The 17,941-nt window shown below is 42.1% G+C and overlaps 1 protein-coding gene across 2 annotated transcripts in view; it reads right to left on the bottom strand.

The window, feature by feature from the left end:
- The window catches only part of PTPRN2 (protein tyrosine phosphatase receptor type N2), a 705,188-nt gene that overhangs the window by 445,831 nt on the left and 241,416 nt on the right, over positions 1 to 17,941 (bottom strand). For both annotated transcript variants that reach the window (XM_064162805.1, XM_064162806.1), the window contains 2 exons: positions 17,189 to 17,351; positions 5,895 to 6,363 (listed from right to left, as the gene is read on the bottom strand). In XM_064162805.1, the coding sequence (XP_064018875.1) occupies positions 5,895 to 6,363; positions 17,189 to 17,351 (632 nt within the window). The remainder of the gene's footprint in view (positions 1 to 5,894; positions 6,364 to 17,188; positions 17,352 to 17,941) is intronic.

The raw sequence follows: 17,941 nt of genomic DNA, 5'->3' as shown, positions 1-17,941 counted from the left end.
GCACAAACAACAGTACTGCACTACTGCTTATTAGAGATGAGGTTTCTTAGGTGATTTTGGTTTTGTAAAGTAAATAGCTATATAAAGTATACAAAGCTCTGGGAGGGGGGGAAGGGTCAGATGTTGCACCTTTCAATCAAAAAGCTCCTCTTGAATTGGAAGCAGAGAGAGATTTATGTCCATTACATATATGGAAATACAACATATCAACCTTCTAAACTACAGTGATTTCTCTTGGGATATATAATTTGTCAAAAGCAAACTTCACTGTTTTATTTTGTCAGCTATAAATATTTTACCAGTCACACTGAGAAAAGAAACGCTACAATGATGTTCCAGGCCAGGAAAAACAAATGGACAGGAACAACAAATTCAGGGGAGACCAAACAAACAAAAAAACCCAACCAAGCCAACCAACAAAAAAACCTCCAAACCTACACACCACAAAAAACCCCAAAACACTCACCAAAACCACCACAACAAAATCAAACACTAACCCCCACTCCAACAACAGAGTCTTGATGTGAAAGAAGTTTTGATGATGTGGAAATTCAAGGACCATGAATATTAAAGGTTAGAAAAGGAAGCAAAAGAGTTCTTCAGGACAGGTAGTTTTCTGATTGCATACATTACATATATCTTTCAGTGTCATAGAATCAACCAGGTTGGAAGAGACCTCCAAGATCATCCAGTCCAACCTAGCATCCAGCCCCAGCCAGTCAACTAAACCATGCCTCATCCAGTCTTTTCTTGAAGACCTCAAGGGACGGTGCCTCCACCACCTCCCTGGGCAGCCCATTCCAATGCCAATCACTCTCTCTGCCAACAACTTCCTCCTAACATCCAGCCTAGACCTACCCTGGCACAACTTGAGACTGTGTCCCCTTGTTCTATTGCTGGTTGCCTGGGAGAAGCCACTCCCCACCTGGCTACAACCTCCCTTCAGGTAGTTGTATATCACTGCAAAACTCAGCCTAATGTCCCTTGAAATATGAGACACTAAACACAGGGATTACCACAGCACACCAAAGTCATTCTCAGTCATACCTCTGTTTTGCATATTGATGCTGATCAGGAATTTAATGTATACATGCATGCAGGCATGAAAAGTCTCACACACAGGTAGTATTGTATATGAGAAGAGAGATGTGGATTGCTTTTAAATCTTCTGAATGTATTGATTTCTATATGAGCAGTTTGAAAGCAACATGCAACCTTTGTTCTTTACAGTAACAGTGTTCTTGTTAAGTTCTGTGGCAGGGCAGGTTCATCATCACCATCAAACAAGATTTTGGGACAAATTGTCAGCTTTCAGACATGCATAAAAGTGAATCAAGAAGTAAATGTTCAAAAGATAAACCCCCACCAGGAAAAGGACTAAAGGTAAGGTTTCAGTCTTTTTGCATCCACCCCCTGCTATGAATTTAATAATCTAATAAAAACATAATGATCAAGTGCTTTTGTTTAGGGAGGTAATTTACAAGAGCAAATTGAATCAAGCTGCAATAAAAGTTTTCACTAGATCAAATGGAGTTCAAGAAACTTTCAAGAAGCACAACAGCTACCTGGAAGATGGTCATTTGGAAATATCAGCACTGCCAGGTTACTGCAGGAGACTTGTGAATGCTTAGGAACTATCAGCAAACTAAAAATTAAAATACAAACCCTACATTATGAAAGAAGAGTTAATAAAGTCAGCAAAGAACAGACAGAATACATGTCTACTCCAAATCAAAAATACAACTTTTCCACTAAAACTTCAATATTCAAAAGCAGATCTTAACAAGATAATTATACTTTGGGACATATATAATTAAAGGAGCTGTATCAATGTAGCATTACAAGGTGTTTATTATGGTTGCTTCACAGCCAGCTGGCAAGACCAACTACTGAGCTACTCACCAATACACAGTCAATACAGCCTTCTTATTTCTTCCAAATTAACATTTCTCTGTACCTATTATCTGAGTCTCCTTCTCTGAAGACTTTCAAGGCCTGTCTGGATGTGTTCCTCTGTGATCTATGTTAGATAGTATTGTCCTGCTCTAGTAGAGGGGTTGGACTTGAAGTCCTTGGGTCCCTTTCAACCCCTAACATCCTGTGATCCTGTAAAGACCATCCCTCCAATCTGCTTCCACAGGTCCATAGCCAATAACAAAGCAGTCTCAATCTCAAACCAAACAGAAGTGGGGGAGCAGAGCAAGGAATCACATGAGAAAATGAATGGTCACAGGCCCTACTCCAAGTAATCCTACCAGGCTCACTGCAGGTCCTCCTAACTCATAAATAAACCTGTTATAGAGGAGCCCCCTGCTTCTCTGGTGCTTCTATTCCTACCCTAGTCAATGCTACCTGGATGCAGGTCATCAAACAAAGCCCTAAGTACTTGTGTCAGTAAAGCTTAGGTATTATATGGCACCTTTATTGAACAACTACAGGTGTGATTTAAAATACTAAGGACCAGAGCTAGGAAGTACGAGGATCATGTTTTTAGTCTCCTTCTATCCCACCATCCTACCACATACTTGCCATCCTCAGCAGCTGAGCACCATATGGATTGGCAATACAAAGCAGAGGACACAAAAATTGTCTTTGGTCTATAAACACTCAAGTTTGCTACCTTCTGAAAACAAAAAATAAAGGACATCTGAATTACTTATTTTGTGATCTTTCCAAAACAATGGAGAGATGTATTCTGCAACATTTGTTACATTAAAACAAATCAAAATGAGTAGACTAGAACAAATCTCATAAAACTGAGCCAAATTCTAAACACAGCTGGTGCAGAAGACAGATTGGCAACTCCACTGTTGCACAGCATGCTGGGTTCAACTGGGACAGAGTTCATTTTCTTCCCAGTAGCTGCCACAGTGCTGTGCTTTGCACTTAGGATGAAAATAATGATGATAACACATTGATGTTCTAATTGTTGCTGTGTTTACATTAAGTCAAAGACTTTTCAGCAGTCAGGAGGCTGGAGAGCACAAGAAGCCGAGAGGAGACACAGCCAGAGCAGCTGACCCAGCTGGCCAAAGGTATATTCAATGCCATGCTCAGCACATAAACTGGCATGAAAGATGTCTCCTGCTCTAGAACTGGCTGGGCATCAGTCGGCAGATGGTGAGTAGCTGCATTGTGCATCATCTGTTTCATTATTCTTTTTCTTTTATCACAATTATTATTGTTGTTATTTTCCTTTACTTTTCCATCCTATGAAACTGTCTTGATCTCAATCCATGAATTTCCTCTTTTCCCCTATTTTCTCCCCATTCCCCTGGCAGGAGATAAGTGAGCAAGCAGCTGCACAGTGTCTAGCTGCCCAATGGGTTAAACCACAACACTCAAAGACTACAAAAGCAGTACTCACACACAACACAGTACTCAAACACATCACACTACTCCTAGAGATAACAGTTTCCAAATCGGACATAAAAGTAGCTCCAAATTTCCTTCTTTTATACTTCTCCCCCAGGGTGCCTTGTTAGCTAATTTACCTGCTACTGTTTTGTCACTGTTCTTAGTGCTAATCTGCCCAGTGCCTTCTGGATTGTTCTCCCAGCTAAGTTTCTTGGTGCAGCCCTCTGTTGGATGCAAGAGAGCACTGAGCTCATGTGACTGCATCCCATGCTTTTCAGGTTTGGCACAGTTCTATGATTTAGGGAGCACAAGAGAGAAACAACCCACACATGTACGAAACTCCTAATGACTCAGAGAGTTTGGAGAACAGTTAAAAGCAAAAAGAGATGGTGTGGCCAAACATCATCTCAATGGAAGGTATTTTAAACACCAGCTAGGCTGGGGTCTGTCCTCACCCTTTCCTTATGAGAGTATTAAGTGGAACACAAATACAAAAGAAACCACATTATTTCTCACTCAAATGATTTATGCCTATGCAACATTTAAAAGCTAATGCAATGGAAGAAGTTCCTACAGGGCACATTATGTGTGTCAAGTCAAAGTAGTGCAACTCAATGAATTGTGAAACATGTTATTCCCTCTAAGTGTTAAGCATTTTTTCCCTGGTTGGCTCCTACCAGGAAAGGTGAAGTGGAACAGCTGGAGGATAATGAAACCAGCATGTGTCTAGTTTGTTTTTAGTCCAGCAACAAAATTGTCTAACCTGTGCAAGGGACTTACAATGCCACCTGGATTTGATTTTACATTATAGTTTGTTCTTGAAACCTATTATCTCTGGGCACCATACCAAGAATGCTTTCACTTCTGAGCATCCTTTAGATTGCAAGCATTATCTCTCCTCTGCTGCAACTTTGACATTTCTGTGGGTTCTGGGGTGGTTTTGTTTGGGGATTTCTGTTTGTCTGCTTGGGGGTTTTCATTTGTTGTTTGGTTGCTTTGGGTGCTTTTGGTTTTGTTTTAATCAAAGAACTATAAATTTTAAGGATGATAGCCACTACAGAAGTGATTCAAAGGAACCCTCTTACACAGCACCAAAATCCATTGGGATAGTGCTGACTACAGTGTAACAGATGTGACTGCTGGCAAAGGCTGAGGATCAGACCTTTCTGGTTTCAGGAATTCTGAACCCCTGGAATAACATCAATAGTTAGAGTAGTTTAATGAAACAGCAAACTGAATGCATTTTCTGCACTCTGCTTGATCACCATCCATGGCTGGTGAAGACCCATCTCATCTCACAAAACAACACTTACAAGTGTATTACAGCATCCACTGAAATGCTACACCCTATCTTCATTTAAATATTTGTCAAACTATCATATACAAAATAAATCAAGATCTGGCCATTATTGAACAGCACTAGCCAAAAACAAACAAACAAAAAAAAAAAAAAACCCAAAAAGATAAAAAGAAAATCCAGTAAATGGGTTATTGTAGAATGTTCAGCCAAAACTAGATGTAGCCCCACTGTGCTAGTTTGAGCCTAGCTGGGATATTTTGGTGAGAGGAATTAGATGATGGGCTGTGAAAAGGAAACAATGGTGATGGCTGCTGCACTCATAGGCTTGCTGAGATGGATAAAAACAAGAACACAAATAAAGATAACAGAGTTGCTCTTGGGCTCTGGCTTTATGCACTTCTCTCTCTATAACCTGCTGTCTGTGTGACTAATCCTTCTGCTTCCTAACTCTCCATGCCAATTCTCCAAACTGACCTTAAACGTAAGGTAAAGTATGGGATAAGGTAGAGGGGTGGAAAGAAGATGAAAGGGTGATTGGGAGCCCCTCCTGAGGACTCTGTAGGGCAGTTGTGTTTCTGTATTACTTTTCAACTTGTATATTTCTGTATCTAGCCGTATAGATTGTAACTATCTGCTTGTATATGGTGTTAAGCTGTAAATATAAAGCTTCATTCTTTAACTTCCAGCCACTGAGTCTAGTCTGGGTGGATTATCATGTCCACCTGTTTGCACATGTGACAGACTCCTCCCCTTCTCTGCATTCTGCACTAGATTTTATTTCAGTGCTAGATTCTATGTCTAACCTTGAATGTTACCCATAGTGCTCGAGCTTCCAGTTAAACACAGAGAAACAGAAAACAAACCCAGGCATTGCTCTATTACCTATATATAGTGTGGGATGTATAAATCCCCATTTGATAGTGAAGATAAACCCATCATTTGGATGCTGTTTGTAAAATGATTTGAAAACAGAACCAGTTACATAAATGTTACATTGCACTGAGTGAGGTCTGTTTCTGCATGCATATGGAAGGTAGGCTGAAGAGTGTGGGTCGATGTCTGCAGGGAAAGAGTAGATAGAAGAGTGAGCATTAGTACTGTGTTATGGTAAACAAACTTGATAATTGTGGGAGACATCTCAGAATGCCTTTTTTATAGAATTTTTTTTTCTCCTCACATTCTTTCATGAACGTGAAGGTAAAAGAGGTAATTTAAAGTAAGTAAATATCAACCTTACCATCCACTGCACTCAGAGGGTCCCTCAGGTCATTCTGGGTCACAGAATTATGATTCAGCATCTCAGGGGTTGGCTGCAGCACTCCAGACGCAGGTCTTGGCTGGAACAGCTTCTTCATTTTAAAGACTTTTCCTTTGGCCAAAGTTCCATCAAAAGGACTGACTTGTGAAGAGTGGAATCTATCAGCATAAATGCGAGGCTCTTTAGTCCTGCTGTGAGAGCTTTTACCACTGCTTTGTGCTGACAAGTTCTGAGTGATGTACGTATGCAGTGCAGCCATCAGAGTTTTTTGGTCCAGTCCCATTTCTGGCTCTAGGGCTAACTTGTCTGGCTGAGGCTGGTTGAGGGTCCTCCCACGGAGATTTTCAGCATGCTGTTGATGGGATGTCTCTGCACGGGCCACAGGAGGTGCTCGCTCTTTGGAGTTTTGCATCGTGTAGTACCTGATGGGTTCATCGTAGATGTAGCTCTAAAGAGAGCAGAATGTGGAAAAAAGGACTGGGTCATTGCTTTGTAATGATTACTGCTATGCAGAAATCATAAGCATAACCCTTAGTGTTTTACCCACCAGGAAAACAATCATTAGAGCCTGTAGTGCACATGTAGATTGTCAATTTCAAGATGGTGAGTTTTTGTAAACCAGTTGATAAAACTACTGAAAAGCAAGAGAAAGATATCACAGAGAATTGACTTACCTCAAAGCTGATGTGAGCTGTGTATGCAGTATTTACATATGCATACACATAGATCACAGAGATTATATACTCCAGAGGAGAGAAATTAGCACAATCTGCCCAGAAAAACAATTATTTATATATTTGATAATGAATTTTGTAAAAGTGAAAGATGTAAGCCTGAGAAGCTCTTCCAGAGATTAATAATAATAATAAAAAATTAGATTTTATCTAGTTCTTTACTTATGGACAAAAATTTGCTCTGCATCTGAACCATTTTATTTCTCCTGATAACAGTCAGTCAATTTTACAATATATATTCATAACCCTTGCTTTCCAAGGGAGTTCACTTTCCCCTGAGAAATGATTGAAGAGTTTCATGCCATGATTCCATATCATGATTTGTAAATTTATGTCTTAAGCAACTTTACCACAGGGGGAAAAAAAAAAAGCTTCTTTGGCTTGTGGTCCACCAACATAATGATTTTGACTTTGGCAGGTGGTCTTAACATTAGAAACGTGTTTTGTTAATGCCAATAAATTGGTCTAGACTAAGACAGTGTCAAATGATACAGAGCTAGAGATCAACCAGCTTTGTGCATGAAATATTTTAATGGCCCCTGGGAATTGTATCAAACAACAGCAGTGTAGCTTCGGTTCAGTGCAGCAGCTGCAGGGTATGCACTGCTCTGATCAATACCAAGAGGCGAGGCAATTGTCAAAATACAAGCTGAATACTGTTTATGGACTTAAAAGCAAGGCTTATTTGTGAAAAACTACTAGTCATAGGTATTTATCTCCCCCTTTCAGTGGGTCTTTGCATGGGGCAATTAACTCTCTAATGATATTTACTTCCTAGAAGGAATCATAAAGGATAACACAAAGCAGTCCCAGGCACAGCAAGTAGTTCACAGAGATTTCACATGAACTGACTGCCTTTCCCATCCCGGTACTCTCTACCTTCTACCTTTTGGAGGACTTCCTGGGGAAGAGGGGAGGAACAAGGAGCTGGGAAAGGGAAACACATGATGGGCAATCCCCATTCAGTCACAGACACACATTTAAGTCAGCCCAATCCAGCCTGTGTAGCCTTAGCTTAATGTGGATCTCTGTCCTATATCCAGTTTTCTCTTTTGCTTCTAAAGCTTTACTAATAAATCACATCTTACAGGGAGCAAAACTACCAGACACTCTCAAACCACTCATAGAAGATGAAGGTCAGAGGATGTGGGCTGGCTTTTGAGGAGCTATTTAACAACTCAAACATCCTTTACCACTAACAGAGCTGTGATTTCCTTGCAGGCAGGCAGAATCAAGAAAGGAAACACATCAAAAATACCAAGTGATTGTACACAAATTGGATGTAAGTCAGAGCTGCACCTCTGTCAGCCTCTCAGCAGCTTAATGGGTCACAACCTGAGGTAAACAGGTGTCATGGAGCGGAACACAGTGCAGAAGTTCCTAGGATGGAGCTATGTAAGCAGCACAGCTCTGCCTTCAACGCATCAGTGGCTTTAAGCTGCACCAGGGGAGGGTTAGCTTGGACATTAGGGACAAAAAATTCCCTGAAAGGTTTGCCAGGCACTGGAACAAGCAACACAGGGAAGTGTCTGAGTCACCATTCCTGGCTGTGTTTTAAAGCAGTGTAGGTGTGATGCTTGAGGATATGGCTTAGTGATGGACTTGGCAGAGTAGGGTTACTGGTTGGACTCAATCTTGAAGGTCTTTTCCAACCTAAATGATTCTGTGATCTTACCATAGCTACAGTGGCCAGTCCTATGCTAGCAAAGCCTGAATTCCATCAGCTGGTGGGCTGCTGTTCCCACACAACACTGCACTAGCAGTAGGATACCTTAGCAGGCTTCCAGAAAGGTTCAAGCCAGCTGAAAGGGGAGAACTCTGCTTACAAGTGTGCATGTGTGTGCTGTAGATAGGATATTAATACTATGGCCCTTGCACCAAATTCAGTGTTCGATTTGTCTGCAAATGATAGGAAAAGCTAATGAAAGAAATCAATTTTCTGAGCAATAGCAGAGCAAAAGCCTTTTCCACCAGCTGGTAATGACCTTTTCACTTACCATAGATAATGGTATTACACCATACTTAAAAAATGAGACTTTGAAGACCAATTCAGAATCCAGAAACTAGCAAAAAGGACAATCTAGTGCCTCTCACAGCTGTGGGATAGGATCAACTCTTGGTCTTTTTCTAAGCTTCACAGGTTTAGGGCAACAGGCCTTCACAATACACTCATCTCATCTGACCTACTGTTTCATTGATCATTTTCTTTAACTCTCTCCTATTTTGTTTCTGAGAATTACCATAGATTTGAAACCACTTAAGAACTACATCAGAGAAGCAAAAATGGCAAAGATTGCTAATTAACACATTAAAACAAGTGGTTTGCAGTGTCAGAAGCTTGATCAAGCAAAAGGGGTCTGCAGAGTCGTCTTTGATCGAAACTAGTGATGTCTTTGCTTCGTGGTTGTGACACTGCAGCATAACATCACTGTCTGGGCTCTGACTGCATACCATTCAATAATCTCACTGCTGTCATTTCAGTTGACAAGGATTTGCTTGTGAGCAGCATACTCTACCATCGAAACAAAACAACCCCCCAAAATAAAAGAGGATAAATACACTGGCTTTTTTCATGTGTAGCTTACTGTTTAAGAAATTAACTTCTCAAATGTCTCCAGCTATTCTTGATCTTTGTTAGGGTGATCTCAGTTGCATGTCTACCCTTCAACCTTCTCCAACAGACTCCTGCATGAGTAATTTCTATCACTAGTTGTGGCTTGTACTGCTGAGAAACTTACTGGTTCTGCTCTTCATAACCAACTGCTGGTTTGTTGCTTCTGAAAATTCTCCATCTTACAGATTAAAACAAAGTTTCCTTTGGTGTAGGAGTGGTGGATGGTATTTCCACAGCATTCATCATTAGCTTGTCATAAACAAAATATGTTAGCTTTACACATTGGGTTACATGATAAACTGCCTTGTGTCCACATGGAGAAATGGATGAAATGTCTGGAGAGAAAAAAAATGATGGACTGATGAACCCAAAGTAAGCTGATCAATGCCAATGGAGCCCCTGCCCCAACTCCTGCCTGGGTCATCACAGTGAGCCATCAGCTATGGCATCCAAGAGCATGACTGGATAGCTTCTCCCACTGACCTCTCTGGATCACCCAGCAAATTGAAGAGATTACTGCCTAAGAACTGTGGGACTCCAAAAAGATCACCTTAGGATTCTGCAATGTATATTATGAGATGTCTATAGGAAAAACAACAGCTGGAGGATCAAGGTAGACCAGGGAAGAGATGTGGTAAAGCATCAGGAAAGGGTGAAAGGGACTGCCAGCATAGGAGCAGGCTGGCCAGCACACGTCTCTGACCATGCCTTGCATCCAATCACCAGAGCCTGTCCTCTCTTCTTAAACTCAATTTCTAACTACTTTTCTGGGTGAGACACTCTGTTGTGTGTGTCTGGTGGGCTGAGTGCCACTAACTGGAGTCAGACCATGAGTCCTATTGTGTTTAGCAGCAGTACCTGCCCCATTTGGCCCCACGGTTGAGTAGCTGTGGGAACAGAGGCCTGAGGCAGACTTACTCCTGCCATGCCACTGCATTCAGAACTTTCCCAATGTTATCAACAGGAATCAAAAAGTGACAGTCAAGCCCAGTGGCTGGTAGAAATTGTGCAGCGTGGCAATCAGTGCTGGTAGCTACACTGGGGTGTAGCAGCTTCTCTTGCCTGAGAACAGTCTGCTCATATGTCAGTAAGTCTGTTACTTAAGGTTCCAGTAAATGATGCTTAAACACTCTCTGTAGGCATATGCTGGTATATTCAGCTAACTCGTTATCTAAAGATGATTTACATAGAAACATGAAGATCTTCATCTGCCAGAAACTGAGCACATCAACACCAGTTCAATATATTTATAACTCTGACATATGAATCTTGAGAATACTTTAAACTAAAATGCAAGTGAAGAGAGATGTGCAGCATCCATCTCTGCAAACCCATTGAAATCAACAATCATTTGGTAGACAACTGCTTGAGTTAAGGTGAGGTATCTTCCTTTCATATCAAACCTTTTTTTGTTGCACTGTCCCAAAATGCACAAAAATCAAGCAGAGGTTAGGTAAAATAAGTCTGCATTTTTCTGAACACTGCCCCCTCATTTGATGAGCATGATCTAAAGATAAATGTGTACCAGCTCCATCATCTCCTATTTACTCAGCCCAGTGTACTGAAAAACTGTGGGCAGATAACTGAAAGACAAAGAGCAAGACTGCAAGCAAGATGACAGAAGCAAAAACTCATAGAAACATAGAATCAGTCAGGGTTGGAAGGGACCACAAGGATCAGCCAGTTCCAACCCCCCTGCCATGGGCAGGGACACCCTACCCTAGAGCAGGCTGCCCAGAGCCCCATCCAGCCTGGCCTCAAACACCTCCAAGGTTGGGGTCTCAACCACCTCCCTGGGCAACCCATTCCAGGCTCTCACCACTCTCATGCTCAACAACTTCCTCCTCACGTCCAGCCTGAACCTACCCATCTCCAGCTTTGCTCTATTCCCCCTAATCCTGTCACTCCCTAACAGTCTGAAAAGTCCTTCCCCAGCTTTTTTGTAGCCCCCTTCAAGTACTGAATTCCACAAGAAGGTCACCTCAGAGCCTCCTCTTCTCCAGCCTGCACAGCCCCAGCTCTTTCAGTCTGTGCTCACAGCAGAGATGCTCCAGCCCTCTGAGCATCCTCCTGGCCCTTCTCTGGACACACTCCAGCACCTCCACATCCCTCTTGTAATTAGGGCTCCAGAACTGGATGCAGTACTCCAGGTGGGGTCTCACCAGAGTGGAGCAGATGGGGAGAATCACCTCCCTGGCCCTGCTGGCCACACTTCCCCTGCTGCAACCCAGGATCTGGTTGGCCCTCTGGGCCACAATTGCACACTGCTAACCCCAAACAGATCAACAGAGAGTTGATTTTGAAGGGGTGGGAAGGGAACTGAAAATGAAGCAAGTCTTATTGTCCAGTCAGTATTTCAGATTTTAAAACTATCAATCTATGTTTCATCTGGGAATTACTAGAAATTAATTAACTTCCCTTTTAAATAAGGCTCCAGACTTGACAAGCATAATTCAGAATTCCATTTCCACAGCGTTTGTACCTTCAAATCACTGTACAAATAATTAATCTTTACAAGGTAGCTGTGTGAAAAGGAAAAATTATGTTGTGTTCATTTTTCTATGTGGAAAGTCTGTCACTACATTGTTCATAAACTGATAGGATGCAGGTAAAGGTAGGGGTTAGGTCTAAGTATTGAAGAATGCAATACTGGCAAGCAGAAATTTCACTTGAGGAATTAACGACTCAAAAATGAAATCACAGTTCACATCCTGGCCTGGATCAGGAACAGTGTGGCCAGCAGGACAAGGGAGGTTATTCATCTCCTGTACTCAATACTGAGCAGGCCACAGCTTGAATGCTGTGTCCAGTTCTGGGCTACTCAATTCAAGAGAGATGTTGAGGTGCTGGAAGGTGTCCAGAGAAGGGCAATGAAGCTGGTGAGGGGCCTGGAGCACAGCCCTGTGAGGAGAGGCTGAGGGAGCTGGGGGTGTGCAGCCTGCAGAAGAGGAGGCTCAGGGCAGAGCTCATTGCTGTCTACAACTACCTGAAGGGAGGCTTTAGCCAGGTGGGGTTGGTCTCTTTCCCCATGCAAGCAGCAACAGAACAAGGAGACACAGTCTCAAGTTGCACCAGGGGAGGTCTAGGCTGTATATTAAAAGGAAGTTCTTCACAGAGAGAGTGATTTCCCACTGGAATGGGCTGCCCAGGGAGGTGGTGGAGTCACCATCCCTGGAGATGTTCAAGAAAAGCCTGGATGAGGCACTTAGTGCCATGGTCTGGTTGATTGGCTAGGGCTGGGTGCTAGGTTGGACTGGATGATCTTGGAGGTCTCTTCCAAGCTCATTGATTCTATGATTCTATGATTTAGTGCCATAGTCTAGTTGACAGCAGTGGCATGTTACCACAACAGTGCATTTCAGCTAGCTTGAGGCTTTAAAAAGTGCACAAGGAAGGCTACTAGAAGGCAAGAGAATATGTTAAAGCAATAGTTCAAGTTAAATCCAAGCTTTTCAAATGAAGCATTTCTTATTTTCTGATTTTGAGTCTTTAAAGTACATTTGGATCACAGTCCAATTTTTTTTACTCTTTCTGTGATGACCAAACAATGATTCTGGGTCAGATGAAAGCAGTATAACTAAAATCTCCTGTAACTGTGCAGCTGCAGACATGTGGACTTAAAGACCATTAATGTAAGATCATTCCTCAGTGATTTGGGCCAAGGACTGGTGAAGTTTAGACAATGTATTTGTTTCCCTAAAAAGTATTTTTGCTTTGCTATAACAGCAGCTGTAGACAGAGCTTCCCCCCCCACCACCCTTTTCATTTTCCACCTCCTTTAAGTATTTCCTCAAGACTCCTCACATGCTCCTGCTATGCAAATGCTCACTGAACTCACCAGCAGGGTTCACATGAGCAGCAAAGCAAGCAACATCTCTTTTAACTGCCCAGATTTAGTAGTATCAGCTATGTGCAAACCCAACTCCACTTCTCAGTGTCTGTAGGAATATCAACAGTATAGCATTTTTTTCAGGGTTGAGGTTGGTTTTTTTTTTTCCCCCCTATGAGAGGGGTTTGATCTAAGTGGAGAGAAGAGCAGGGGAATTAATGTGATTTGAAGCCTCTGTGTTTCTCCCCTCAGTAGATATGATAAACCATTCTCTCTCATTAGGGGTATGTTCCCAGATGCATGTTGTTTTCCATAAGTCCAGGTTTGGTTAAAAGCAATCACAAATATTGAAAATGCAGCCTTCCATGAGGGGTAAAATCTTCACCAAGCCCAAGAGGAGGGAAAAAAAAACACCTGAAACAAACCCCCACTAGCTAATGCTTAAGTAACAAATGCCACCAAGTGCCCATTTTCTGAACAGCTCTTTCCCAGCTGAACTAAACTGAAATGCACTTTACAACTGTAATCCTCAAGAATCAGACCCACCAGGCCTTCTGATCTACTGCTATTTGTCCAAAGTTATTATCAGCTGCCTAAATTACATCCTAAAGTAGATACTGTCTAAATACTGAGAAGACAAATCACTTTAAGAAGCTGGTGCAATAAATGGTAGACATAACAGGAATTTCGGTCCATCAGGTGATTTAACAGCCTTATTTCTGTCTCTGTTGTATCAAGCCTCAAGCTGACAGCTGTTTGAACAAAGGAACCAGGTTTTGCTGTGCCTCACAAGGTTATGCATCACTGTATGAGTGCTGTTTGCTTAGTAACATTGAAGCTCTGTGGTCTTACTCGGATAACACATGTGGTTATCTTCAGAGAGTACCAAAATTAAGACAACTTTACTTTAAAATATTTACGTGAAGATTCTTCACAGAGAGAGTGATTGGCATTGGAATGGGCTGCCCAGGGAGGTGGTGGAGTCACCATCCCTGGAGGTCTTCAAGCAAAGCCTGGATGAGGCACTTAGTGCCATGGTCTGGTTGATTGGCTAGGGCTGGGTGCTAGGTTGGACTGGATGATCTTGGAGGTCTCTTCCAACCTGCCTGATTCTATGACTCTATGATTCTAAATGTGTTAGAGCCTTTTTGTCTTTTTTCTCTCTTTGTTTTAATCTTGGCCAGATTGCTCTACTGAGGCATTTGGATGAAAACAGAATTCACTCAGGAAGTCTGCCTGGAAGTGCTACATTTCTGTAAGATTCAGCTATGCTTCAGAACAAGTAATGTATCAAAGCAGCCAGAGTAGTGTTACATCTCCTATTCCCTGACAGCAAGAATTAATTAGAGGTAAATATATACTTGAAATAAAACTATTTTGAAGAAAGGCAAAGGCCCAAGAGTTGCAATTCTGAGTTTAAGTATCTGGATTACCCTTATTTTCAATCAGATAAGTAGGAGAAAGTTAAAAAGGTAAGATTTTGCTACCATGTTTAATAAGGCTCAGATTTTATCCATACATGAAATACAAAAATGAGGTACCAAGATTTTGTTGAAGCATGCACTCATAGTGCATAGACATTTTCAATTTCAAGTCATATGACCACATCAAAAGCAGCTCTTTCACCTGCTTTCCATCCTACTCTTTTCAAACCATTACATTTTACCTTCCCCCTTCTCCTCCACTTCCTAGAGTAGAAAAAAAACCCTGAGTTTCTCTTTTGTCTAAATGTTATTCTATTGATGACCCAATGAATCAGGGTACAAACACATTGCCCTTCCTTTTTCTTTTGAAAGAATAGCAGGTGCATTTGATTTGCAGAGGGTAGAGAAATATCTCCAGGATCATTCAAAATTTGATTGACTGCTAATTTTTAAGATAATTTTCCTTTAAAGAAATCAATTTAAATGACAGGTAACACCCATGACCCAACATCTGAGTTTTAAATGGGCTCCTTAGTAAATAAAATTGTACAGTTTGCTCCTATACGTGCTTCATTTCCAGATTTTCTCCTCTTTATCCCACTTCCTCAGGCTTCAGAGTACCCATCTCCATGGCAACAGTCGATAAGGTTGGTGGGTGGTGTTATCACAGCAGGCTTCCCCACAGAAGGTCTCAGCCATATGGATTATTTATGAACTTGTATGACAACACCAGACCCACTGAAACACTTCTTGAGCAAGTTTTCTTGCCTTTGGAAAAAAACCCACTGATTTAAAACAGGACATCCTCACTGCAGTCAGCACCCACGAGTAGAGAGTGGAGGAAAAGTGCCATGAAGGTGGTCGTTCGCCCATCCCCAAAGCTACCAAGCCACTGCCTGCCAGTTTCTCCTGTCCTAAATGATACGTGCCATGAAACAGAGGTATTATGTATGCTAGTCAGTGAAGCTGGAAACTTTCAGCCTACAACAATAGTAACATTTCAGTAAGGTCATGATCCTGCTGTAGGAAGCTACTGTTGCAGACACACAGCAGTCATTTTGACTCTACACTTTCTTTGCATAAAATATCAGTGTATTTATTAGCTAAGGCTGCTGCATTTATTCTGTGTTTATGCAAACAGTACACAGCATCTTGGAATCAGACAGCTTGGAAGAGACCTCCAAGGTCATCCAATCCAACCTAGCACCCAGCCCTAGCCAATCAACCAGACTGCGGTACTGTGTCCTATCCAGTCTTTGCTTGAACACCTCCAGGGACAGCGACTCCACCACCTCCCTGGGCAGCCCATTCCAATGCCAGTCACTGTCTCTGCCAACAACTTCCTCCTAACATCCAGCCTAGACCTGCCCTGGCACAACTTGAGACTGTGTCCCCTTGTTCTGTTGCTGCTTGCCTGGCAGAAGAGCCCAACCCCACCTGGCTACAACCTCCCTTCAGGTAATTGTAGACATCAATGAGGTCTGCCCTGAGCCTCCTCTTCTGCAGGCTGCACACCCCCAGCTCCCTCAGCCTCTCCTCACAGGGCTGTGCTCCAGGCCCCTCCCCAGCTTTGTCACCCCTTTTTGGACACATTCCAGTACCTCAACATCTCTCTTGAATTGAGGAGCCCAGGACTGGACACAGGACATACCTTTTTTTTTTTAAGGATTACTCTAATAGTAGCCTATTTCTTTAATATAGGCTGCTTTGGAGAAAAAACATTTTCTGAGTAAAAGGTAGAGGGTTAAGGGTCACAGAGCACTGGAACAGGCTCCCCGGAGAGGTTGTAGAGTTTCCTTCTCTGGAGACTTTCAAGGCCTGCGTGGATGTGTTCCTCTGATCTGTGCCAGATTATGTGGTCCTGCTGTGTCAGGAGGGTTGGACTCCATGATCTCCTTGGGTCCCTTCCAACCCCTGACATCCTGTGATCCAGGCCTGTCATATGCAACTCCTTCACATTCAATCACTTGTACAAGTTTCTTAAATTCCATCTCAGAGTGAGACAGGTTTTCTCTAGGAAATGAATATTTTGGTTTAGTTCTCCAATAGGCATTTCTGTAGGTTTTGTTTGTGGTTTTTTTTGTTTGTTTGTTTGATTTTTTTTTTTAACATAGACAGTACTGAAGACATAATGGTTGTGATTTATCTTCCTATCTGTTTATGTGTAACATATACCTAAGAGCCCTAATTGGCCACAATAGGCTTCCTTTACGAGCAGTAAGAATTCAGCGATGTTGACATACAGCTCACCAGGTGCATTATAAAAATCTGCTCCAAAGCTATACCAATTTTATTCTAAGCATCATAAGCATGAGTAAGAATTCACATGCAAGTTCAACCAGCTTTTTGAAGAGGTGCAATTCAAATGCTCTAAAGATGGGTTTCAGATCAGCCAGCAAATATGTTACCACTTTTACCCCACTCGTCCTTCTGCCCCATGATACAATCCACTCCTAAGCAATGTAAAATGCTCCAGATGAGAAAAGCTCTAACAACTACAATGGTGAAGCTGACCAAACTCTTTTGGAGAAAACTTGGTTAGTGCAATCAGAGGTGGCAGTAAAAAACAAAGTCTGGTCTCAAAACAGAAAGAAAAACTGAGAAATAAGGAGACTTCAGAGAAAAAGGAATCAAAAGATCACAGAATGTAGGAACCACACAAAAAATCCTACCTTGACTGAAGCTTTGTCACTCATCTTTCTAGGGTACAAATTTGTAGTTGCAGACTGGGAGAGAACACCAAGATATTTAAGGTATTGCTGAAGAGACTTGGCCAAGTTGACATCATTTTCCAGCTCATAATTTCTTTCCTTGTCTGCATTCTGTTCCAACATCCTGAATGGCAAAAGCAAGGACAAGTAAGTTACCAATCTGTACAATGAACCAAGTGACCAACTGAAAAGGCACTGCAAACCACTGAAGTTAGTTCAATATAGCAAAGACTCATTCAAAAGCTTATCAACCAGAAAAGGGTAGGAAATTCAACATTTCAGAAAAAGCACTCCAAAAATGTTACACTAACAATTTATTGCACAAATCAAAGATACTGATCCAACAGTAAATCCAATAAAATGTTTACATCAAGGCAAAACCATAGTCAGAAGAAAATCACAGAATCAACCAAGTTGGAAGAGACCTCCAAGATCATCCAGTCCAACCTAGCATCCAGCCCTAGCCAATCAACCAGACCATGGCACTAAGTGCCTCAGCCAGGCTTTTCTTCAACACCTCCAAGAATGACGACTCCACCACCTCCCTGGGCAGCCCATTCCAATGCCAATCACTCTCTCTGCCAAAAACTTCCTCCTAACATCCAGACTAGACCTCTGCTGGCACAGCTTGAGACTGCGTCCTCTTGTTCTGTTGCTGATTGCCTGGCAGAAGAGCCCAACCCCACCTGGCCACAGCCTCCCTTCAGTTAGTAA

This window comes from Pogoniulus pusillus, chromosome 23 (genome assembly GCF_015220805.1).
Source record: "Pogoniulus pusillus isolate bPogPus1 chromosome 23, bPogPus1.pri, whole genome shotgun sequence".
Lineage (NCBI taxonomy): Eukaryota > Metazoa > Chordata > Aves > Piciformes > Lybiidae > Pogoniulus > Pogoniulus pusillus.
Note: the sequence above shows the minus strand (reverse complement) of the source record. Positions and strands in the feature narration are given on the sequence as shown.